General features: G+C 45.3%; 1 protein-coding gene across 1 annotated transcript in view; it reads left to right on the top strand.

The window, feature by feature from the left end:
* Positions 1-4,648: 4,648 nt before the first annotated feature.
* The window catches only part of LOC138448076 (volume-regulated anion channel subunit LRRC8C-like), a 125,833-nt gene continuing 103,552 nt past the window's right edge, over positions 4,649-26,929 (top strand). The window contains exons 1-2 of the mRNA XM_069604617.1: positions 4,649-4,833; positions 23,436-25,502. Of these exons, the coding sequence (XP_069460718.1) occupies positions 4,649-4,833; positions 23,436-25,502 (2,252 nt within the window). The remainder of the gene's footprint in view (positions 4,834-23,435; positions 25,503-26,929) is intronic.

The following is a 26,929-nucleotide window of genomic DNA, read 5'->3' on the forward strand; positions in this document are numbered from 1 at the left end:
GGCCCTGAGGAACATGCATATGTAATGGATGGGATCACACAGAATAACTCCAAATCCAAATAACTGACCCAACTAAGCAATATGGCAAAGTAGTGTTTTATTTGCAATGATTTAAAACAGGGAGTTTACAACAAACATCAATGGGCGTACGGTCAGGTTCTCTCAGCGATCTTTACACGAAACATAGTTTATACATCAAAAACATGTCAGCGATGACATCATACTACGTGGTAATAATGAAAAACCTATCAAGGGTCGAATTGGCTTAAGGGGAACATCTAAGTCTACTTTATATAGTTACTAGGATTTTGATTGGCTGATAAGGTCCTTCGCTATATAGCCTACTATAATTGGTTGGCAAGCTTGTGCCATGTGTGGAACATTTGGTTCACTTAGCAGCACGTAAGCTCAGACACAGGTGCAAGGAGATGGGGCATGACACTACCGCCCCACCCAATTAGCCCAGCATCTCTCATCCCTCATGCCTTCTGCCATGAAGATTGTCTTTGAACTTGGCCTTTCAAAGTACCCTCGTCTTTAGAATACATGGGAGAGAGAGCACTCACTATTGTGTTTCTGGGACTCAAAATTCGAAGTCTCTTTCATCCTTGGCTCACGTGACAGGAGACCATGATTTGGTCAATTTTGCAGGTTTAAAATGCTCTGAATGAAACTTGGCACTCTTGGTGTTTTTTCCTTGCACCTTAACAAATGATGATTTATCCTTCGCTCCTTTCCAGAATAGATAGCTGACCGTGGCTGCTTCAGTCTTGACTCCAGGCCAGATAACCATGCCATTCAGCTCTAAGATTCTTATTATTCTTGCTGCGACACAGCTTTCTCTTCCTGCTTCACGGGTCCTGGCTTACTATATTCATGATAGCGATATCCAGCTTCTATACAATGGTGGCTTCACCTGCGCTCTATTCACTACGTATAGCCAGCTTCTATGATGACTTAGTCTACCTTGCGTTGCAGCATCCGTACAATTATTGAATGGTTGATTTTCTGCAACACTTCGTGCACGTGTAATCTTCTTTTTTGTATTTAAAAGTTCACTTGATTCTTTACTTCGTCATTAGTTTCTTCAGGATCTATACATCTTCTTCAGCCAGTATCTCTGGATGTTGTACATACTCTTTTATGACATCACTAACTTCTTTTCTTTGCTCTTTCTCATATTCCTTCAGGGAGTTCCCTCCTTAGGTTGTCATCACTTCAGGGATACATTTGGTACGGTTGTCTCAATGGCTATCTTATTTCGAACACACGCTGCAGTATTGGCACAACTGCTGGTGTCAAACACGGCACAATCTCAGGTCTCCAACGTATGGGAAGAAGGGAGCAGGGTTTCTTGCAGAGACATGCAGCTGTTCCTCTACATTTTTGTGACTCGTATAAACAGGAAATGCGACCTGTTCTGCTCCAGGGAATTTCCTCAGAGAGGACCTCAGGGGGATGCTTTGTTAGTCGGATGGGAATTTCCATGCCAGTACGCTTTCCTGCCAGTCTCTATCATTTGTCATGTCATCAGGAGTTTGAGGAAGTTCAGGAAATCCATGATGCCGATTGCTCTGGATTGGGCCAGGAGGATGTGGCCATGTCTCCAATACATCTTCCTGAAAGAGCAGACTTGCTCACTCAGGATGGAGGTCGCTTATCCACCTAGAGATCAGAATCTTGAACCTTGATGCCTGGTTTCTGAGAGGTTAAGATACAAAGATTAGGATCTCCCAGAGGATGTAATGGAGGCATTGCTTTCGGCAATAAGACCAGCAACAAAGGAATATATATCACTGCCGTGGGAGGTTTTACAGCCGGCGCATAGATACAAATATAGACCCTTTGTCTTGTGACACACCATCAGTATTATCTTTCTTGTTATATTTGGCCCACCAGGGGCTGCAGATTTCCACTGCGACCGGTTATCTAGCGGCGCTGTCCATCTTCAGGCGCTCGCCCGAACAAGGCTTTTATTTTAATTTAGTTCCCATTGTTGTCCAGTTCCTGAAGGGACAAACATTGTCCCACTGGCTTCTTTTATAGATCCGTTTTGGGACCTTAATGTAGTGTTGAAATTCTTAATGGGGGCTCCTTTTGAGCCGCTTCATTTGTGTCCACTTAGGATGGTGACTCTGAAGATTTTCTTTTTGACAGCAATCACGTTGGCAAGCAGGGTGAGCAGGATTCAGGCTTTGAGTTGCAAACCACTGTTTACTACCTTTTATAAAGAAAAGATTGTTTTGAGGGTTAGACCTTCATTGCTGCCTACGGTGGTGTCAGTTTCAGCTGGCACAAAAAAGTGTCTTTCCCTCCTTTTATCCACCTCCTCATCCTTCATAGAGGCTTCATCGTTTGGACTCAAAGAGAGCGTTTTTGCTTTTACATTAGCAGGCTTGCTAAAGTTAGACAGAAGGATCAGCTCTTTGTGGGATATGCTGGGCATAGGTTGTTATTAAGTAGGCCCTGTCTTGGTAAATCATTGTGTTTATTACTGAATGTTACACTTTGGCTGGCAAAGAAGTCTCTGAGGGTCTGAGCGTGCATTCCACAAGAGAAAGGGCTACTTCTTCGGCTCTTCAAAGAGGGGTGCCAGTGCAGGACATTTGCAATGCTGCAACCTGGTCGTCGCTGCAAACCTTTGCACAGCATTACTGCCTTGATTCTTTATCAGATCAGGAGGCTACATATGGTAGAGCTGTTCTCTACAGCATAAATCAAAAGTACATTCTCTTTCCCCACCTCCTTCTGCATACTGCTATGGGAGTCTATTCAAAGATGAGGAATCTGTGCAAGTACATGATCCATTACAAGGACAAATTACTTACGCCTGGTAATATTCTTTCTGATGGATGTTCCTCCCACAGATTCCTTATCGCCCTCCCAGTCTACCCCTCTATCTTTGGGAGGATTCCCATTGTTTACTCTCTTCCTCTCTTTCAACATCTGGGTTTCTGTAACCTTCGAGACAGCAGTGCATAAAGAGAGGAAAAACATTAACTGAGGCAACGGGCGCAGTGAGTGCTACTTATAACAGCGTCAACGTCATGGCCGAGAGCGGGATGGAAGACGCTGAGGGACCCTGAGTCAACGGCACACAGCGCCCTCTGCTGTCGAAATGTTTCCGAAGCTGCAAGCAGGATATTGGATCTATCAAATATGAGGAAGCCATAGGAGGAACATCCATCAAAAAGAAAATTACGGAGACCACAAGGGGGCGGGGACTGTGATGGCCACGTGAAGTTGCTGCTCCGTCCAAGCCCAGTTACATTGGAGCTTGATGGGCTCCCCCCACAGAAGTACTAGCGTAACATATAGTTTATGGGCCCCCTGAGGTTGAAATTGGGGTTGTGAGACGGCGCACCCCATTTCTGTGGAGTCCGAGCCGAAAACCGATGTGGAGGCTGTCGTGGACCCAGTGGGAGGAGAGATCTGGAGCCAGCACGCACCTCGAGTGGAAGCCCAGCGCCTCCAATGCTGTGAGAGGAGTTCCGGGGAGAGTGACAGAGGACCGTTGTCCTCTGTTGGTGAGGAACCGTCCCACTCAGAGTGCTCAAGGCATTGGGCAAGCTGAGATCCTGGCGTGAAGAGGATGAAAAACCTCAGCGGCACGGAGGAGCTGCAGCAGTGCACTTGGGGACTGAGGCACACAGCGTGTGGACCTGGCCGCCCCCACGGGAAGAGAGGAGGCAAACTCAGGAGGGGCAGACTGGAGAGCTGACACCAATTGAGAGGGAGGACGGAGGAGGTGCCAGGAGGAATACATCCACATGCGGAGCGTAGCCTCTTCCTCGGCTCTGCACGGGGTGAAGGAGAAGTCATGGCATTGCGGCCTGCCCTCCCCCCCTGGTAGTACTATGTACTGGGGCCTAGTTCAGCATGTAGAGGTGGCAAAGCAGAGCCTGGAAGGCCCCTACTCATAAGAACCCGGGCCCAGAATGGTGAAAGCACTCGCCAATTCCTGCTAAATAAACAGAGAGGGCAAACGAATGAAAGGGGGAGAAATAAAGAATAAAGAAACACAAATCAAAGAGAAAGAAAAGGGGATTTAAAGTGATTAAGAAACAGAGGGGGAGAAAGAGAAAGAAATGAGGAGCTGCCCTCATCAGAAGTGAAAGGGGAGCCTTGGGACACTTGGGCCCAACCAGACAGTGGAGTGGGGACCTGAAGATATGGCAGAGAGTTAGACCAAGGAGAGAAGGAGTGGAGCCTTGGGGGTCAGTGACCTAGGGACCAGGAACAAACCGCCAAGATAAGTGAGGCAAGCTGGAGCACGGACCCCCTGGATAAAGCCCAGGACAAAGAGGCCATTGGCAGAGTGTAGTTGGTGCCTGAAGGACATATGGGCCCCGGAGAAGAGGCAGGCCAGGAATTGAGGCAAGGACAGGGGAGGCCAGAGGTGGTTAGTCGGAGCGCTGAACTTTGCAACATTCCTTGAGGCCATGCTGGAGGAGGATGGGGGGCCACCAGGATACAGAAGTGTAGCGCAGGTGAGAGTGCAGTCCAACGCTTCAGGAGAGGCCTTGCCGACAGCAGAGGGGGAAGCCCTCTAACCCAGGCTGGGAGAGCAGCAGTGGGTATCACACCGGCGCCGGCCCTAACTAGGGATGACCTTAAGGTCATACTTCAAGAAATTAAGGTGGTACGGATGGACATTCAGGCCTCAATCTGCAACCTAAAGGGCCGTGTGGACAAGCTAGAAGATAAAATGGAGGGGTTGGAGAATAACCACCTGCCGGTAGACCTCCTGGATATGAAATATGAGGCTCGCTTGACAGACCTGGAAATGCCGGAGCAAGAAACCATTCTGAAGCTGGACGACCTGGAAAATAGGTAGGTAGCACAAGAACAACCTACACATTCTATGGGTCAGATAACAGAAGGGAGAATCTGCTGTGGAGGTTGGGAGGAAGGTGCAAGGAATGATCAACCAGCTTTTCGCCCTGTAAGGGGGGAAGGAGGTTCAGCTGGATAGGGCATATAGAGCCGGTGACGGAGGAGGGAAGGGCCCAAGATCGATAGTGGTCCGCTTCCTGAGATATCGGGAGAAGATGGAAGTCCTGGCATAAGCCAAGTGGCTAGGGAGTTTCCAAAATATAGAGGGGAAACAATCATGGTGTTCCAAGACTTGTCGGGGCTCACCCTAACCCGTCGCAGAGATTGCTACACCCTCACGCAATGGTTGACTGAAAGGGGAATTAAATACCGTTGGTCCTTCCGCTGACATTTGAGAAAGGAGAAACAGATTATCGAGTAATCAGCGGTCAGGAGGAACATCAGGTTCTCCAAGTTCTCAAGGGAGAAGATTCTAACTTAGGTCAGGAGGGGTCGACGGTCACACTAGTGGAACAGCGTAGACCGAAGGGTCCACAGAGCGTAAAGGAGAAAATGCTGGGTGGCAGGAAGTTCAAAAATCTCAACACCCGTCCACAGAAGGGACTCTTGAGGAGGACAATGGGACGGCACAGTCATGAGAGATTAGAAGGCTAAGCTATGTGAACGAGGAGTGAATGGGAGGGAGCTTGTGGGGTGGTATTTGGAACGACGGGCTGGGCAAGCACTCATCCCTGGTGGCCCATATCATGGAGGGTGTCCTGGAGGGGAGATTAGTTTCTGTTTTGGGGTAAGGGAGGGGTGGTGAGTGGGGGGCAAAGGGAGTTTCGGGAGGAGGGTCAAGGTAAAGACAATTCTGGGAAATACTGGATTGCGACTGATGGAGTGGTGGGGCCAGGGTCTTATACGTCCAGATTGTGCAAGTTGAAGGTGAGGGCCGGGCTGACGGCTCTTAAAATGGGGACTTTGAATGTCAAGGGCCTAAATTCTCCTACTAAGCGCGCACTGCTGGGAAGGAGTTTCAGAAATAGAGGTCTCGACGTACTGCTGGGGCAAGAGACACAGTTGCTTCAGGAGGAAGAGAGACATATCCCTGGGATACAGGTTGGACAGGCTTTATGGGCCTCACAACCTACCAACAGGGGGTTGTAGGCATCCTATTTAATCAGAGGGTGCGGGTGGTTGACCCACTGGTTTGGAAGAGGGCTGATGGGAGAGCCTTGCTGATCTCTGGGACCTTGGAGGGGGTGCAGCTAACTGTCGCCGTGGTGTATGGCGCTAATACAGGGCAGATGCAGTTTATACGGGAAGCCATGGGGGAGATACTTAGCCGGGTGGAGGGCATACTGCTACTGGGAGGAGACTTCAATATGGGGGTGGATCGGGCTATGGATCGCAGTAGTGGCAGGATACAGTGGGAGCTGATGCGGGGCAAAAGGATGGAGGACTCTTAGGGTACATGCGGGATCAGGAGCTGGTGGATGTATGGAGGGAGGGTCACCCCGCAGAGAGGGGCTATACTTTTTTCTCCACCGACCATGGATCGATTATTGGTTTTTGAAACAGAGACATGTCAGTAGGGTCATCTCTAGCGAGTATTCACCGGTTAGTTGGTCAGACCACGACATGGTGGTCATGGGAATTTTATTGACAGGAGTGAGACCCCAGAATGTTTGTGGCGTTGCAACGATAATCTGTTGAAAGATGCAGTCTTTGTGAAGAAATGCAGGAAGTGATAGAGGAATTCTTTAGCCTGAACAATATGGGGGAAGTAGACTTGGGCATGACTTGGGATGCAGCTAAGGCGACATGGACGGGTCTCATAATTTGAGAAGGCACGGCTAAAAAGAGACTTAGAACCCTACAGGCAGAGAAAATTAGGGTTGAGATAAAAAAGTTAGAGACGTTGGAGGGTAAAGGGGAGGTGGAGATAGGGGTAGACCGAGGGTTAGCAAGGGAAAAGCGGCATGAGCTGCAGGACTTGGAGATGGGGAAGGTGATTGCCGGCTTGCAATTTCTGAAGCAAAGGTACTGTGAGAAAGGGGATAAGGCAGATGCTCTACTGGCGGCCAGATTGAGGGGCCAACGGGCAGAAAGGTGGGTATCTGGGGTCCGGGGTTCAGATGGACTGTTACGCTCCCATGTGAGAGATGTGGCCCAGGAATTTGCCACCTTCTATTAGCAGCTCTAAGGGAAAGAGGGGGAGACAACCGACAAGGAATTGCACAGATACTTGGGGGAGGTGCCCCTCCTGAGTCTCCAGGTTAATGAGACGGTGGGAATGGAGAGTCTGATTACTCAGGAGGGAGTGTTGAGGGAGATAGCAGGGTTGAAGCTGGCAAAGGCTCCCGGAGAAGATGGGTACACAGTGGGCTTCTATAAGAACTTAGCGGGGTCCCTCACGCAACACCTGCCGAAACTATTCAACCAGATTCTGGATACGAGGAGGGACCCCCATCCTTTTGGAATGGACTGATTATGGTAATACCAAAAGAGGGCAGGAACCCGGAGTGCTGTAAATCCTACAGTCCCATCACTCTACTTAACGTGGACGCAAAGATTTTCACCAGAATATTAGCCACGCATATGGAGGACCTTATGCCCAAATTACTCCATTCGGATCAGGTGGGGTTCATTCAGGGTAAGCAGGGTGCGGACACCATGTGTAAGACACTGAACTTGATGGAGGCCACAGCAAGGAAGGGAGGGAATCCGTTGCTGGTGTCCCTTGATGCCGAGAAGACTTTTGATCAGGTGTATTGGTGATTTTTGAATGGGGTCCTACAGAAATTCGGCCTAGGGGAACGAATCATGAGTGGGATACGGGTGCTCTATGTAGCACCGGAGACAAGGGTGACGGTGAATGGGCGATTGTCAAGGACTTTTGCACTACAGAGCACTGGTAACAATGTTGTAGTCTTACAACCATATCCTGCCAATGGGAACAGACCCGACTTCTGAGTGCTCACTATGATGCCCGAGAGACACTGGCTACCGGCTGGCTACATAATAGTTGGACCCATTTAATATAGTTAGGGCCTATCCCAAACCTCCATAATGTGGCTAACAACCAAGGCCATCTGACTGAATCGAATCCCTAGACTGCATCCAGTGAAGCCACTGCATACTGGTCCGTGCTGTCCTTGGTATAGTCTATTATATGGTGTAGCCTACCTGCTTGGTCCGGATGTATTAGTGTGGCTATTGAAGCTTTTAATCTATCTTGCAGCAAACTCGTCAGTATCTTGCCATCTTGATTAAGTAATGAGAGAGGCATATACGACCCAAGATCGGTGTCTGGTTTATTTGGCTTAAGAATGGGTATAATAATGGATTTTCTTAATAATAATTGGAGGACTTCTAACTGGAATGCCTCATTCAGCATGGCCAATAATGGAGGTGCCACCTCCTTAACGTATTCCTTGTAAAATTTGCTAGGCAATCCATCAGTGCCTTGCGTGTTGCCTGTAGGGAGTCCCCCAATTGTGGTTACCAACTCATCCAGGGTCATGGGTGCTGCCAATAGTTCAATTGCCCTCGCGTCTAGGGTGGGGAGTTCCATCTGCTTAAGGGCTTCTTCTCTATCTGCACTTCCAAGATGTCATATAGGGACTTATAATATTCTAAAAAACTATAATTTATCGCGGTTTATGCTACATGCAACCTGCCATTGCCACCTACAACTGAACTTATCGTGTGACGCTGCGTGTTGCTCTTGTACAACCAAGCAAGCATTCTGCCTGGTTTGTCTCCTTCTGTTTCTCTAAGTATTATGAGCAACTGAGCTTACCCAGCCTATCCCATTGCTCCATACATTCATGCTTTAATCTATTGGATTCCGAAATGTAGTCCCCTGCTTCCTTTCCTCACTGTTCGACTCCTTCTAAAGCGGCTTATGACCCTGCCAACTCTTCTGTTATTGCGGCCTATATCCTGCCCACTTTGGATATTGCAAGTCCCCTTATCACTACTTTAAATGCCTCCCATAACTTTCCAGCTGATGACATGCTGCCTGTGCTGTGTGTGAAGTAGTCTACTATTCCCTCTTGAAGTTGCTCTCAGGGCCTCTCCCCGCAGTCTCCACATCGGAATACGGGCCCTTGGTCCGCATACGTGATCAGCAGCTCTGCATGATCCTATAGTACTCTCGGTTTGTAATCTGCTTGCGTGATTTCTCCCATTGTCTCCGCACCAGTAAAGATATAATCTTTTCTAGTATGTAAGTCCTGGGGGCTGCATATGGGACTATCCCTGGGTTTATGGTTTTTCCATCGAATATTTACCATGGAAGGTAAGTACCATCGAATTTCAACCAACGAAAAAATATGTATCGAATTCCCATACCTAAAGTGTAAAGTGTTTGTGCATCGAAACCCTTTCATCGAATATGGTTTCGTTATATAAACACTTTACATTTTTTGCATAGAAATACGATCAAACATAACGTTACAGGGATGAGTCCAAGTGCTGAAATCTATATTTTTAACACTGGACAGCTCCCTTTAACTTGGGGTATTTATTGTTTATGGGGAGGGCCCCCCCAAACCCCAGGGGTCCTCCCTCTTACCCCCCCAACCCCACTTTAAAAATGTAACCCTTGTCCAGTGCTGAAATCTTTAATATATTTCAGCACTGCTCAGCTCCATATAACTTGTGATATTTATTTTTTATTGGGGGATCCCTCTATACCCCCCCTCAAACCCCAGGGCCCTCCCCTCTATGCCCCCCCAAACCCCACTTTAAAAATGTAACCCTTGTCCAGTGCTGAAACCTTTAGTATATTTCGGCACTGGACAGCTCCCTATAACTTGTGATATGTATTCTTTGATGGGGGGTCCCACCCCTCTAAACTACCCTCAACCCCCATGTCTCCCCTCCTATCCCCCAGACCCTATTTTCAAAAAATAAAAATTAACCCTTTCCTCAACCCATCCATCGAAATTCATTGAATGAATGTGCATTTCGATGCAAATGCATTTCAATGTATAATTTTCATTGGATTTTAATCCGGTGAAACAATTTTCGATGGAAAGACTTGATACCATATCCCAGGGCCTGCGGGTGGAGGCTGCGCCACACATCCACCAGACCTAAGGCTGCGACCAATGTATTGAGTACCTTAGCTGGTAGGGCCAGGTGCGTGTATTTAGTGCCTGATCTGTCAAGTCTAGGATCACGTGTACAATTGAAATCCCCTCCCCAAATCATGGTACAGTGTCTACAAGGGCCCACTTTGGGGTATAAGGAATAGAAGAACTCCCTTGCATCATGATTCGGGCATAGGTGTTGATGAAGCACAACTCCCACTTCTCTAAGAAGCCATGAACTAGGGCCATCCTATCTTCTTTGTTACCGTTTGAAGGAGGCGAAAGAGCACTGATGGGGCGATCCATATGAGTACCCCTCTAGCATAGGCGGAATAGGGCGAACCTATCATGCTACCGCTCCATTTAGAAGGAAGGACTTTTTTTCTAGCATTAAGTGTGTTTCCTGTAGGAGGGCTACATCCACCTTGTGATGGCGTAAATAGGTCATTATGCGGTTTCTCTTGATGTAATTATTCAAGCCCCTGACATTCCAGGTAATCACTCTAAGATCCCTTGCCATTGGACCAATTCCTATTAAGCATCCTCGTCTATCTCTTGTATCTTTATCATCACTTGTGGCTATATCGGCTGACCCAAAACATTTTCCCAAACCCCCAACTTCCCCCTCCACCCAACTGCCCTCCCTGCCCCAGTTTCCCCTAACTTCCCAACAGATGCCCAGCTATGTTCGCCATGCTCAGGCATCCCGCTTCTCACTTCCGCACCGTCCAAACATGTCCTTCGGTGCAGGAGGTGCAGCAGGCGGATGCAAAACTACTAGTATCCAAAACAAACTTTGCTCGTGGGTAGAGGCCTCTTCGAGCACCACAACCTCCCATGTGTTCTTTGGGTGTGTGCAGTGTTAGTTCCTGTGTTTCATAGCATCACAAGCCTAAAGTTACAGCGTTAGCCAGTGTAGTTGCTCTTATGCAGGTCCCTTCACACCATGATTTGGGCATGCCCCGAGTGAGCTTTGAGGCTGGTAGGTTACTTTCTTGTAGCGTTGTCCTTTTTCTCCTCCGCTATCGACGGCAGATGCTCTCCATCAATTCAGTTCTGGGCTTTATCTGGGGTATCAAAAAAATAACTTTAAGCCTTGCCATGTACAACAACATATATTTTAGAGTGGAGTCTTCTCTTAACGGAGGCAAATAGCATTCTGGATTTGTATACCTGGAGGGTGTAGTCAGGGTACACAGTGATTTTTTCTGATGCTCTATGTATCGTGCCCCCAACCGAAAATAGTCAAGGATTTTTTCCTCTTTATAGTTCAGGATCTTCGTGATTATGGGACCTGTGGGTAGCCCTGGTGGAGGCTTACGAGCGAGTGACATATGCGCCCGTTCAACTGTGAAACCCTGTGTCAGACACCCAGGGACTACCTCCTGCAGTAGGATTTTTTCTTTAATATTTGTAGGGTTCGCTCCCTCTTCACCTTTTGGAAGGCATATAATCCTAATATTATTCCTCCTGGCCCTTCCTTCCGCATCTTCCACTCTCCCTTTCAGATTCTGTATTTGCTGTTGCATTATTGATGACATGTTCATAGAGTCTTGGAGCTGTGTTGTGTTTGTATCCATCTCCTTCTCCAATATCCCAGTTCTTTCTGTCAACACTCTTATGTCCTGCCTCAGGAGGTTAACGTTCAAACTGATAGCGTCCATTTTATATTCTAATGAGTCCTTGAGGTCTGCAATGGCTGCCAGGACCTGTTGGTCACCTCTGCTTGTTCCATAATGCTAGTCTGCGATTGTCCGGCTGATGGCGTTTGCATCATTGTTCCTCCTGCTTTCGTAAAGTTGTCCAACGTGGGCTGTTCAGATTTGTTTCTCAGCGCCTTGGACGACATGGGTGAGGCAAGGAGAGACTGCTGTGTCTATTCCAGCTATTAGTATTTACGCAACGTTGATGGTGTATATGTAGGCACAGCCTCCTAGATACACTTTGACTGTACTTTTGAGCTGCGTGTGGCGTTGTTCGTTAAGTCTTCTTATGTTTGTTGTGCTACTCATAGATTATTGCCCACTCTTGGCGCTATATCCACCTCCACCCTGTGCTGTTGGTTCTCCCTGTAGGAGTGCTCTTATGGCACTATTAATCTTCTGTGCCTCCCCACCTGGCTTCTCAGGCATACGTGCAGCAACTCTCCCAGTCTTTCTGGCGCTGTTTGTGATGCCCTTGGGTGTACCGTAATGTCTCACTGTAAGGGGCACGTTACTGCAGCACCCTTGAGCTGTCTGATCCAAATCGTTGTGCCCGACAGTGAAAACATAGGGTCTTGTCTCGCAGGGTAGAAGGGGCCGTGCATTCACGCTGGGCAGCTACCTGCACAGTCGCACGTACCTCTCAGCGCATCTAATCATTGGAGCTCTGCCACCTAAGGCGTCCTCTGCCGACTACTTCTTGTTCCAGCACAGATTCTGTGCACTCACACGCTCACCTCCAGGTCCACGGCTTTCTTCGCTCTCTGTGTGCTTCCCTTAAGTCGCCATATTCGTACGAGCTGGCACTCCTCCCAAAGCCCTCAGCTTCACTGCAGGTCCTACAATCTCGCTGGTGCTGGTCCGGGTGGTGTGCTGTCTCGGTATTCCACCTTACTTTTGCACGCAAGGGCTCATTTCAGTGCTTCCTAGCACACTGGTCAGCCACCATCTTGTCTTTTGGCCTCGGGACGTCGTTCCGCATCAACGATCTGGTGCAGGCAGTCTTTCTGTGCACCCCAACCGATCTTCTTTGCAGCAATTCACGCTGCAATGTCTCTACACCACTAGGCTCATGCAGCTGGGTGTCAGTACTCCTGTAAAGTGTCTTTATGGCCAGGATGAGGACAGATCACACAGGAGCTGTAGGAATCACATCCTCACAGCATGGCAGTTGGCCACGCGCCCCACCCACCACTCCAATCCTTCTCCCAATCACTCAGCACTTCTAGATTCCATCACCCTTTCCATATTCCACATCCTAGCATCTTTCGTAAGCACTGCATGCTTGAACACCTCAATAGGTTTAGACCATTGACAACCATCACCACCCAACACACTTGGCAACTTTATTCTGACTCAACATCCCATCTGGCGAACCTTGCATCTTCTAAACTGCCTGCTTTCCTCGGCAGCTTTGTTCTTAATTGACAATTCCTGATCCTCCCTTCAACAACACTCAACTTCACTTCCATTCTTAACACATCCCCCATCCAGCCAGGAAAGAGCTTGGTTGTACCCTTTCTCCCTCTACTGTGTTTGAACAGAGAAATGCCCGTGGTGGAGTGTGGGGTTACAATCGTCCTCCTCACCACATCTTTCCATCTTTCAATTCCTTTCCATTGGACCATGCCCACCTGATGGCTTCCTTAATAATTCTATTATATCTCTCCACAATTCCATTTGTTTGTGGATGATACATGGCACTTGTTTTATGTACAATGGCTCTCTTCTCGAAATACAATTCTATTTCTTTTGATTTGAATTGTGAATCATTTTCGGTACAAACTACACCCGAGTAACCCTCACGCTCACACAATTCTTCCAAAACATCAGTAATGCTTTTTGTGGTGACATGAGGTGTTATCTTCACCTCCGCCCATCTTGTTAAAACATCCACTACCACTATACAGTATGCATGACCGCCATCATTCCACACCTGTCCCAGCACATCCATCAGCAACTTCTCCCTGGTCTTTCTGGTATATCTGTTAAAGCCATGGGACACCTCTCACTCACACACACCTTATCACTATTAGCACAAAGGATACAGTCCCGTAATTACTTTATCTGTGCATCGCATGCCGGCCGCCAGTAACGGTTCCTTATCATATGCTTTGTCTTTACAATCCCTTGATGGCTCTCATAAACAAGGCATATTATTTTCTCCTTCAAACCCTCTGGGGCTACCAGTTTGTCTCCCCTCATAAGAATGCCATCACACAAATGTAGTTCATCTCTTAAGTTCAATAAGCCTTCAACACCAGCTTCTCTTGTGTCTTTATTCAATTGTTCTTCCAACAAATCTTCAATTATAGTTTGTATTTTGTCATCCTTCCCCATTTCATTATGCCATTCCTGTTTGGAAATCGCAAATTCCCACACTTCACAAATTGTCTCTTGCTCCTCATCATCATTTTCCGTTTCCACACTGTTAGTCATACGTGACAGACAGTCGGCAGCGTAATTCCTTACTCCTGGAATATATAGCATTCTGAAATTAAACTCTTGCAATCACCCACCTTTGTATTCTTCCTGATAACTTGTCTAATTCTTTGGTTGAAAAAACCTTGACCAACGGTTTGTGGTCAGTGTGTAGTTTAAATATGGTGCCCCATACAAAACTCCTGAACTTTTCAGTAGCCCATTTCACTGGCAGAGCTTCTTTTCCAATGGTTGCATAGGCTTTCTCTGCCCCCTTTAATAATCGTGAGGCAAATGCTATCACATACTCCTTAATGTCCTCATTTTGCGAAAGTAGAGCACCTAACCTCACATTACTGGCATCTGTCGAAATTTAAATCTGCCGTCCCCTCTTAAAATTGTGCAATACTGGTGCCATCACCAAAGCTTGCTTAATATGTTGGAACTCTTCCTCACAGTTCACACTCCATAAAAATTGCACATTGGATCTTAATAAACTCCTTAAGTAGTTTGTGTGATCGGCAAATCCCTTAATGAACTTAGAATAATATTCAGCAAATCCTAAAAATGTTCTCAGCTGATCTTTACCATTGGGCGTGGCCATTTGCTCTATTGCGCTAACTAGTTTGTTTTTTGGTGAAATACCATCCTTGGAAATAACGTGACCCAAATCTAAATTTCTTTCCTGTTCATTTTCGACTTTTCCTTGCTGTCATTCCTACTTTATACATTTTTTTGAGGACTTTATCTTACCTTCTATCATGCTCCTCTTTGTCATCGGCATAGATCAAGACCTCATCCTGGAAAAAGATCACACATTTTCCATCAAATATTCCATACATAACTTTCTGAAACACTGAGGAGGCTGAAATGAGGACAAATGGCATCCTGCAATATTGAAACAATCCCTCTAGTGTGATAAATGCTTTAAGATGACGAGATTCTCGTGAAATTCAATTTTAGGTGAGCCGAGGTGAGGTCAAGTGTCGAAAAATGTTTAGCAGGCCCCATTGTAGAAATCAAATCTTGAATAGTGGGCAGAGGGTACTGTTCAGGTATGACACATTGGTTTAATTGATGGAGATCCACACATACTCTGACCTTACCTAAAGGTTTCCAAACTAACACCAGGCGTGACACTCATTCCTAGGCATTGATAGATTCTATAATACCTTGCTTCTCTAATTTCTTTAGTTAATCTTTTACTTCCCCTCTCAAGGGTAACGATATGGTATGTAATTTTTGTGCAACAGGTTTGCAACCAACCTTCAATAGAGTAAGATGTGAGAACCCCTTTAGGCATCCAATTCCTTCCTTGAATGCCTCATATTCTGTTACGCTCTTGCGCTGTTCCACATCTTCAATTGCAAAAACTGCTTCAACAGCATTCAGATCCAGGCGTACCTTCAGGAGTCTTTGATATGTCCATGTTTTAAAAGAGAGGACGTACACTTCTTTGATACATATACCCGTCCTTCAGCATGTCTCCCTTTGAAATCCAGCATCACTTTGCACCAGCCAATTAAATCAATCTTTAACCCTCCCTATGCTCTGGGTTTTTTGTCAACCTCATGTAAATATTTAGGGCTGATTCTCCTCCAGACCCCTTCCGGGATAAGAATGTATTTAGCGCCTGAGTCATCCATCATGGTGATTGGAGCACCGTTAACTTGAACAGTTGTCATTGGCTTGTCCATTGTATCTTCTCCATCTCCCACGGCAGATATACATTCTTCTCCTTCATCAATTTCTTCATCTCCAATCCAATTGGCAGAATCTTTGTTTCTATATATGTCGCTATGTGACCTTTGCCTTTGCAAATCCTTCATATCATCCTTAATGCTGGGCAGATTACACTTTGGCTAGATTGGAGGGGCTGTTACACCTACAGTAGGTTCTAACCATTCTTCGTCCTCTTGTTTATTGTCCTCAGCCACGTCCCTCTGTGTCCGATATTCTTCCAGAGCCCCTATTCATTGTCCCTCTGTTATCGTTACTCCATCTTCTTATTCCGTGTTGGCCACTTATAAACGCTATGCAATCATTACATATCTGTGGGGTAGCTGCAGGTGTGGGCTTAATAGAAGTCACTTGTATTCTGTCCACTAAGGTCTTTGCACACTTTACGGTATGTTCAACCTCTTTGGCCACCCTCAAAACTGTTTCCAGTGGTGGCTCGTCCTCTGCCCGCACCCTTTCTCCTACTTTGCTTCTTCTGCACACCAACATAAATTGGTCCCTAAGTCTCTCATCCAACTGTTGATTAAATCTGCAAGTTCTTGCTAGCTTGCATAATGCGGTGATATATTGTGCAACACTCTCTCCCTCTTCTTGTGTGTGTTTCCCGAACTTGCTCCTCATCATCATTTTCCGTTTCCACACTGTTAGTCATACGTGACAGACAGTCGCCAGCGTAATTCCTTACTCCTGGAATATATAGCATTCTGAAATTAAACTCTTACAATCTGGACACCCACCTTTGTATTCTTCTTGATAACTTGTCTAATTCTTTAGTTGAAAAAACCTTGACCAACGGTTTGTGGTCAGTGTGTAGTTTAAATATGGTGCCCCATAAAAAACTCCTGAACTTTTCAGTAGCCCATTTCACTGGCAGAGCTTCTTTTCCAATGGTTGCATAGGCTTTCTCTGCCCCCTTTAATAATCGTGAGGCAAATGCTATCACATACTCCTTCTTGTCCTCAATTTGCGAAAGTAGAGCACCTAACCTCACATTACTGGCATCTGTCAAAATTTAAATCTGCCGTCCCGTCTTAAAATTGTGCAATACTGGTGCCATCACCAAAGCTTGCTTAATATGTTGGAACTCTTCCTCACAGTCCACACTCCATAAAAATTGCACATTGGATCTTAATAAACTACTTAAGTAGTTTGTGTGATCGGCAAATCCCTTAATGAACTTAGAATAATATTCAGCAAATCCTAAAAATGTTCTCAGCTGATCTTTACCATTGGGCGTGGCCATTTGCTCTATTGCGCTAACTAGTTTGTTTTTTGCTGAAATACCATCCTTGAAAATAACGTGACCCAAATCTAAATTTCTTTCCTGTTAATTTTTGACTTTTTCTTGCTGTCATTCCTACTTTATACATTTTTTTGAGGACTTTATCTAACCTTCTATCATGCTCCTCTTTGTCATCGGCATAGATCAAGACCTCATCCTGGAAAAAGATCACACATTTTCCATCAAATATTCCATACTTAACTTTCTGAAACAATGAGGAGGCTGAAATGAGGACAAATGGCATCCTGCAATATTGAAACAATCCCTCTAGTGTGATAAATGCATTAATATGACGAGATTCTTCGTGAAATTCAATTTGATGGTAAGCCGAGGTGAGGTCAAGCATAGAAAAATGTTTAGCAGGCCCCATTGTAGAAATCAACTCTTGAATAGTGGGCAGAGGGTACTGTTCAGGTATGACACATTGGTTTAATTGATGGAGATGCACACATACTCTGACCTTACCTAAAGGTTTCCATACTAACACCAGGTGTGACACTCATTCCTAGGCATTGATACATTCTATAATACCTTGCTTCTCTAATTTCTTTAGTTAATCTTTTACTTCCCCTCTCAAGGGTAACAGTATGGTATGTAATTTTTGTGCAACAGGTTTGCAACCAACCTTCAATAGAGTAAGATGTGAGAACCCCTTTAGGCATCCAATTCCTTCCTTGAATGCCTCATATTCTGTTACACGCTTGCGCTGTTCCACATCTTCAATTGCAAAAACTGCTTCAACAGCATTCAGATCCAGGCGTACCTTCAGGAGTCTTTGATATGTCCATGTTTTAAAAGAGAGGACGTACACTTCTTTGATACATATACCCGTTCTTCAGCATGTCTCCCTTTGAAATCCAGCATCACTTTGCACCAGCCAATTAAATCAATCTTTAACCCTCCCTATGCTCTGGGTTTTATGTCAACCTCATGTAAATATTTAGGGATGATTCTCCTCCAGACCCCTTACGGGATAAGAATGTATTTAGCGCCTGAGTCAACCATCATGGTGATTGGAGCGCCGTTAACTTGAACAGTTGTCATTGGCTTGTCCATTATATCTTCTCCATCTCCCACGGCAGATATACATTCTTCTCCTTCATCAATTTCTTCATCCCCAATCCAACTGGCAGAATCTTTGTTTCTATATGTCGCTATGTGACCTTTGCCTTTGCAAATCCTACATATCATCCTTAATGCTGGGCAGATTAGACTTTGGCTAGATTGGAGGGGCTGTTACACCTACAGTAGGTTCTAACCATTCTTCGTCCTCTTGTGTATTGTCCTCAGCCACGTCCCTCTGTGTCCGATATTCTTCCAGATCCCCTATTCATTGTCCCTCTGTTATCGTTACTCTATCTTCTTATTCCGTGTTGGCCACTTATAAATGCTATGCAATCATTACATATCTGTGGGGTAGCTGCAGGTGTGGGCTTAATAGAAGTCACTTGTATTCTGTCCACTAAGGTCTTTGCACACTTTACGGTATGTTCAACCTCTTTGGCCACCCTCAAAACTGTTTCCAGCGGTGGCTCGTCCTCTGACCGCACCCTTTCTCCTACTTTGCTTCTTCTGCACGCCAACATAAATTGGTCCCTAAGTCTCTCATCCAACTGTTGATTAAATCTGCAAGTTCTTGCTAGCTTGCATAATGTGGTGATATATTGTTCAACACTCTCTCCCTCTTCTTGTGTGTTTCCCGAACTTGTACCACTCTAGAATTGTGCTCAATTTCTTCACATAATGATTATTCATATTCATTATTCATTTAGCTTTTTCGTATTTATTCATATCTTGACCTTCATCAGTGCTTAGGTCTGGCAGATCCTCAAATTATTCCTGATCAGCTGGCCCTAGACAGTGTAAAAATAAAGATGTCTTCCAATCGACGCTATAATTTGTGCCGCACACTATGTTGGCGTAGTGCTCAAAGATCTTTAGCCATCTTTTCCAGGGTATGGATGGCTCACTAGCCTCTGGTAGGAACATGGTAGTCGGAGGAATGTTGTGCATGGACATTTCTCCACCACCTCTGTGAGTAGCCGTTGTGCCATAGAATCTTTTTAGCTTTTGACCAGTTCACATATACAACATTCTATTCATTGCATTGAATTGAATCTATTGTCTTTTTCTCTGTTAACAAGTTTCCAAATAAAAATTATTTAATTTGTTTTTTACTGGGACAAGGAAGAGTGTATTTAGAACAAATGTACATCAGAATAATGTTGCCTGGTCCTTGAAAATGGCCACACGTCACGTGACACATGCGGCAGGTGCTTTCCTTGAATGCTTTCTGACTCCTTTTCTTTGTTTTTATTTTATGGGCAGGATTCAACAGAGCACCATTGCCTGTTGATGTCGGCACAGTTGCAAGCACACCCATCTATCAATGGCATTCTGTCCCACTCACCTTAATTCTGTTGTAACCATCGCCGTATAGCAGCTGGCTGCACGCCAGTCTATTTAAAGGAGGCAGGACTCGCTCGTTCCTCGTTGCCACCTGAAGTGTGGGACCTGGAGACTGTAAGTGAGTTTGCACTTATTTTATTTTAATATTAATATGGATTTGTGTGGGATGGTGCGAGCCCCGCTCTCCAGCCACACCAATGGTCCTCTGTCCTATCCCACGCGCTCTTTTCCTCAAGCTTGTTCCACTTACATTGTGTCAAGGTTCCATGATGCGATATAACCCAACACTACAGGTATGTACAATAAGCATATGTGTCGTCCCCAGGCTCTTGACTTCTCTTGGGACTATGGACCTCAGCCTTGCTACTTTGATCCCAGGTGAGTATAGGTCCCCTCTGCATTTCAGTCTAAGGTAACCACTCCTGGCTTTGGGTTAAGAGATTTCTTTACATTCTGTGCCTCAGCTATGGCTCCTGGAGCAGCCAATCATAAACCGAACAAGCATCATACATAGGCAGGATGTGTTTCCTGACACCTCTTTATTAGTTTACCTTACAAAGGTAAACCAAAAGCAGTTGTCTCATTGTCATAAATGTGCATGAAGGTAACTCAAACATGTCAGAATGGATTTTCACGTTTTCATTCCACAAGAAAAGCCTCAGTCTCTGGTAATCTCGTTGACAATGTTCTTGGACAACTAGCATATGGTGAGTGGGGAGTCCTCCTTACGGGTCTCTATTGTGCACTGAAGCCTGATTGTTATCTCTGTAGTTGGTGTCATGCTGGAACTAGCCTGAAACTAAGGAAGAGAGCAGTCCACCGCAATGTCTTTACATGGTCCCCACTAGGCATCGCTCAACTTCCCTCACTCAGGTTCCTGACTCCACAGCTTCTCAATGTAAACTCTCTCCCCTCCTTCACGTCCTGTTACAGGCACGTACCCGGGGCACCTTCTCTAATTCCATAGCTCTCTTTCAATCCATGTGCTTGCCCTATCGCTGGCCTCTTCTTATAACTTCCCTCATCTCCTCTTCTTTTATTCCCCCCTGAACCTTCTTCCCCCTCCTCTTTCATACTTATGGTGATTTTCCACTTCACCTCTCCACTCTTGTCCACACTTCTCTTTACCCGCCTCCTCACTGTTCGTCAACTACTCTTTAGGCACATCTTTCATATACACCTCATAGGCACCTCTATATGGAGGGTGGGATTCTTTACATGCTGCTTCATGGCTCAGCTCCCCATCTCCTCAATTTCTCTCAATGCCACCTTCTCAAACCATTCTCTCCCCACTTGGATCACTATTTTGCCAGCTTCATATAGCTTTCTTCCCCCAGTCTGATGGGTCTTTCTCTCCCCCACCCCCTGTGACTTCCTCCTAGATCCTCTGCCTCATTGCCTGGGACATGCTAACCCCAGCCTCTGGGTTGTTCCTTTTCCTAGTCTTTTTCGCCCAGCTCACTGGGTCTTCCTCTGCCCATTTACCTGGGTATCTCCTTCAGCCTTTTATGTTTTTCTTTCACCTGCCCCCTGTGTCCTCCTTTAATTACACTGCTGGATCTTTTTTTTAACGTGGCAGTTAATTATATGGCAAGATAACCATATGACCTAAGTTGATTGAATGATTTCACTCTGTCCAAACCAGGGTCATTTTTTATACACCCTGGCCATATCTAGTCCACAGGTACAAACGTTCTCCTGTTGGGCCCCTTTTTCATTAATTGGGTTTCTGAAAAATATGCAATCTCGTTTTCTGATGAATATACCGCTTTTGGCGAACTGATGTCCACATGATAGATGTTATGTTTTATGTCTTTTTTCATCTTTTTGTTATGTCTTTTAAACTTGTTTAAAAAGCTTTCTGAAATTCTAAAAAAGTGTTTTGTATAATAAATTTATTGCATGTACCCCTAGGACCTTTTCTTTGGTTTTTTGCTCTGGTGACTTTCTTTGAAAGCATACACCTTGTATTAACATGGAGATTTAACTTAAATAATTGACAGAATTTAGGACTGTCACCAGCGTGGGACCTTCTTTTGGTTCCTTGTTTTGAATGGATCTTTTTTTTAACCTTAAGCCAGCTTACTGGGTTCCCCTTTACCAAGAACTCTGTGTCCTTCCTCCCTCTTCCTGTCTCCTACACCAGTTTTTTCTACAAACTTTACCAGCTGGCTCCAAATGCGCTCCATATCTGGACTCCACAGACTGACCCATGCACTTATATGGCCTTGACCCAGCATTTCATCCTCTCTCTCTATCCAATGGGAACTCAAGTGTGTCTCTGTATTCAGCCTGTATACGGATTGGTCAATGCACATCACTCATGTGGATGTCTTAGAGTTTTGATGTTGGACCTGGGGTAGGCTAATCCCTTCCTCTGGACGGTCCACTCTCCATTTGTCACATCCTGGTTTCACCTTCGGGAAGAACTCTCTTAGCCTAACAGGCCTTAGGTGTTGGTGTATGGGTGTGGAGACTTACTCAGTTGACTGGTTACCTGTCTTTTTTCAGCTTCTCTTTTCCCTCTGGGTTTTCAGATAGGGTGCCTGCCCCCGCACGAAAGGTGCCAAGCATGCAGATGCAGCTGAATCCCTAGGGCAATCCTTTAAAGGACTGGTGCTTCTAAGGTGGCATTGTGATGAGCCTCTGCTTCCCACTCCTGACATGGTGAGGGTAGCCAAGGGAGCCTTCCCATATTGGCTTGGTTCCCAGCGTCACCTGGCTAGTGATGGTACCCAGCATCCTTGGTGAACCCACTATCAACCTGTAGGGTCAGTCTGGGGGCTTTGTCAAAGCCTCCCCCCTCCACCAACTCACAATAGGATGCATGGCCACAAGCATTAGCAGTGCTCACAAACCTGGACTTCTCTCTCCCTCTATTAATGTCTTATGGTGTATGGAGGCACACAAGTGCAGCACTGTGGACAGGCTCCCACAGCCACGGCCAGTTTTCTGTTTCAGAATTCTGGTCACATTTCGCTGACCCTAACTATGTTCTCTTGGACTATAAATAGAGTTCATACACAAAACTATGGATATGGTGGTGAACCTGGGGTGCCCTCTGTATACAGCATCTGGGGCTGGCATCACAAAGCAGATGGCACTCTCCTCATGCAAATCACAACAGCTCAAATGGGGAAAACCCAGAATACATTATTGGGCATGCAAGCTGACATAACTGTTCTCTCAGGCTGAGCCCACCTGCCTGCACCCGCAACACCAAGCAACATCCCTAGGCTTAGCTCTTCTGCACCTGGAATGACATTGGGATAAACTGCACTGAGGCTGTCTCTCCTTAGACAAAAAGCACAGGAACAGGAGGCAGTGGAAACAGGGCTTTATGTTAGAAAACATCTTTTTTTGACCTGTGCTATGGATAGTATGTTTCGGAGGAAAGAACTCCTAGATTAGTAAGAAATATGACGAGAAGACAAACAGTGAAGGTGTAACATAACATAAAAGATTAAAATGCATTAAGTCCTCAAATTCTTCTATGAAATATGTTTACATCATAACAAAAGCATGACACCACTCTTTACAGAGAAGAACTTGGAGATCCGAAATTAAAAGTTAAGTTTAACTTCTTTTTAATGAGATAGCTTTACAGAGAAGTTCATTGTATTAATGTGATCTCTTAAGATTATTTTCACAATAGTAGGGGATGATTGTGTATGGAAAACCAGTTTGTGAAACTAAGAAAATAATGTCTTTCTTGTAGATCTCATATGAAAAGGTTGTTTGTTCTGCAGTACCTCCCGGTCTATCACTTCCTGACAATGTGTGGAACCTTACTGCGTTGGCTGCGATAAAAGATCAAATAGCACTTACTGGATTCAAAACTAATTTGGATTTACAATATTTTGCCCTGATCAACACATGGTGCTATGACAATTATGTTACAGCATTTACAAAGTTTTTTCCCTATCTCATCCTGATAAATTCACTGATTTTCCTTATTAGCAGCAATTTTTGGTTCAAATTCCCAGGAACTAGTTCAAAGATCGAACATTTCCTATCAGTGTTAGGAAAGTGCTTGAATTCCCCTTGGACGGCTAAAGCCTTGTCAGCAATAATGTACGAGGATGCTGCCCACTCTTCGTTAAAGTTTAATGTGTCATCAAAGAACCCCAAAGCAGTAGGACCTTCTATGTATGCATTTGAGACAGAGGGTAAATATGCTCTTAAAGGTGAAAATGTGGAGACCCTAACAGATGAAGAAACCCCTACAGACACAATAATGAAGAGAACAACATCCAAACAAACGCTTGGTGGAAAGGTTGAGAGCAAGCCAGAACAAATCCTTGATAAAAAGGAGGGCGAACAAGCCAAGGCTTTGTTTGAAAAAGTAAAGATGTTCCGTGTTCATACAGAAGAAAAGGATATTCTATACCAAATGTACAAGAGACAGGCTTTCTTACGAGCTGTGGAATCTATTGTGTTTATAATTTACATTTCGATTTATGTTCCTTCAATGAAGCATGTGTCCCACTGTATTGATGAATTGAATATGACTGGCTTCACACAATACTATTGTGTCCACGGAATGTGGAGGATGTACACCATGATATATGTGGTTTATCTGTTCTTACTATGCATTTATACCTGCCTGGTTTTCGTTAACTTTTACTGGATTTTTCACAGCAATCTTAAAGAGTACTCCTTTGAAAGGATCCGCAAGGAATATGGTATTGACGACATACCTGATGTGATCAATGACTTTGCCTTCCTGCTTCATCTCATTGACCAATATGATACTTTGTATTCCAGAGAATTTGCTGTATTTTTGTCTGATGTAAGTGAGACAAAGCTACTGCAGCTGAATTTAAACAATTACTGGACAATTGAGAAACTCAAACAGTCCTTGTCTATCGATTCACAAGGGAAAACCGAACTTCACCTCTTTATGATGCCTGGAATACCAAGTCAGGTATTCGAGCTCGATGAAATTGAAGTGCTGAAGCTGGAGAATGTGGATATGACTATACCTGCAAGTATTTCCAAATTGAAAGCTCTGAATGAGTTATGGCTGTATAACTGTACTATAAAATTAAACTCTCAAGCACTTGTTTTTCTAAAGAAAAACCTGGAAGTTCTAAAAGTGCGTTTCTCTACTTCTCAGGAGTTACCTTCCTGGCTATATCACCTGGGAAAGATTCAGTGGCTGTACCTGCATGGGCATCTTCAGGTAGACAAGGGTAGCATCAATGTGCATTCATTTCGGGAGATGAAACAGATGCAGTTCTTATATTTAAAGCTTTCTATGGGGGCAGTACCCTCACCGATAATGGAACTGGCAGCTACAGTTTCTACGCTGATCATTCATAATGAGGGAACAAAGCTTCTTTCTCTTACCAGCTTTAAGACGTTAAAAAAACTACGCCACTTAGGCCTCATTCAATGCAAGTTAGACAAAATTCCAAACTTCATCTTCAGTTTAACTGACCTAGAAGAAATTGATTTGGAAGATAACAACCTGAAATCCCTTGAAGAGTTGGCAAGTTTGCAGTACTTTAAAAGAGTCAGATCTCTAAAATTCTCTAGAAACAAAATCACAAGCATTCCTCCACATATCGAGCAGATAACTAATGTTGAGCATCTTCATTTGAACAACAATTTGATCACTACCCTAAATCCTAACATCTGCAATCTAAAGAAGCTGACTTACCTTGATATTTCCTTCAATAGCATCCAGGCACTCCCAGAAGAAATAGGTCAACTACAGGAGTTGCATTATTTGTTTGCATCTTCCAATAATATATCCGAAATACCAGAGGGATTATTCACATGTGTCAAACTTGAAAAACTAGCACTTGCTCAGAATAGAATTTCTACCTTATCTTCACTAGTGGGAAATCTGGAAAGCCTGAGGTTTCTAGAACTGACAGGGAATCTGCTTGAAAGTTTGCCACCAGAACTGGAAAAATGCACCCATCTCACCAAGAATCGACTGCAGGTCGAAAAGGAGGTCTACGCTACTTTGCCTGTTTATGTGAGAGAGCAACTTCTGAAGGATGAACACAGAACATGGTATGTTTTACTTGGTTTTGTGTATACTTGTATTTCTCTGCCACTCGGCTTAATAAGTAGTTATTCTGATGTTCAAAGTAACGTTTCATACAACTACTCTCAACAGGTGAGAAAGATGAAATATAACCATGGTTGGCATTTGGCCACTTGGCACTACAAGTTGCCCAACTTCCTCTAACCGAAAACTTCATAAGACCCCTCTGAAGCTGCACCCTTAAGGGCGGATTCTGGCTCTAAAACGTCTAATACCACATCCGATAGTTGAGCTCTACCTGACCCCATAGCATTCCAAACTGCATATGAACAGGACTGAGGACGAATGGCAAGTCACCACCACATGTGGGCAGGAACGTCCTATGAAAAGAGCCTGTTGTCACATGTATGCAGTAACTTCCTTTGACACCTGTGCCTTTGCAGTCATGTGAGTGGAGAGTTGCAATGGCAGCCACCATTGCAGAGCTTTCACCAGCACCAAACATTACCACAGATTTGGGGCCTCATCAGCAGTTGGGCGGTAGCTCTAAAATCCAGTGCTAACGGAATTAGTGCTGCCAAAATCGCTCCGCCGGCACTATCACAGCTGGCACTAATAGCGCCGATGACACAAAACATAATTACAGTCGTATCACAAGTGCGTGTACTGCGGTATTAACGCCGAAAACCGGCGCTAATACAGCCGTGAATTAATTCCATCTGGAGGTAAATTATAATAATGAACACAGCGGCCAGAAATAGAGCCACAGGTGCACCCAATGTACACCAGAGGGCTACATAGGACACACCCATGCCCCAAACACTGTTCCCAACACCATGCTGTGATTATTTGCTGCAAGCTGGGACACGCAGCTGCTCATGCTGTGCCTGGACTTTGAGATGTTGGACAATCAGGCCAGGGCACAGGGAGTACAGCGAAGGGATGGACATCACCCTGGGCCCTCAGCAACACCAAGTCACCCTTTACCGCCTCAACAGGGAGACCATCACTAAGCTACTTGCCACAATCAAGGAAGTCATAGGGAGCAGGATCAATATCTGTACAGCTGTGCCCCCACTGGTATAGCTGGTGGCAGTCCTGCAGTTCCTAGGGACAGGCACCTTCCAGCACTCTGTAGCCATGATGCACGGCATGGCACAGCCCACATTCTGTGCAGTCCTGGTCCAGGTGCTGGATGCCCTCCTGCGGCACGTGAACCATCATATTGCACTGCCCACCACCATGGCCCAGGTCAATGACATGAAGGCAAGATTCTATGCCACCGCCCAACTGCCTAATGTCATTGCAGCATTGTCTGTACCCATGTGGCATTGGTGGCACCCCAGATCCATGAGGCCGTATACAGGAACCGGAAGCACTAGCACTCCCTCAATGTGCAGGTGACTTGTTGCCCTGACCTCACCATTACCCATTGCTGTACCTGCTACCCAGG

The sequence above is a fragment of the Ambystoma mexicanum genome, chromosome 3q (assembly GCF_040938575.1).
Source record: "Ambystoma mexicanum isolate Mex_15411 chromosome 3q, UKY_AmexF1_1, whole genome shotgun sequence".
NCBI classification, from domain to species: Eukaryota; Metazoa; Chordata; class Amphibia; order Caudata; family Ambystomatidae; genus Ambystoma; species Ambystoma mexicanum.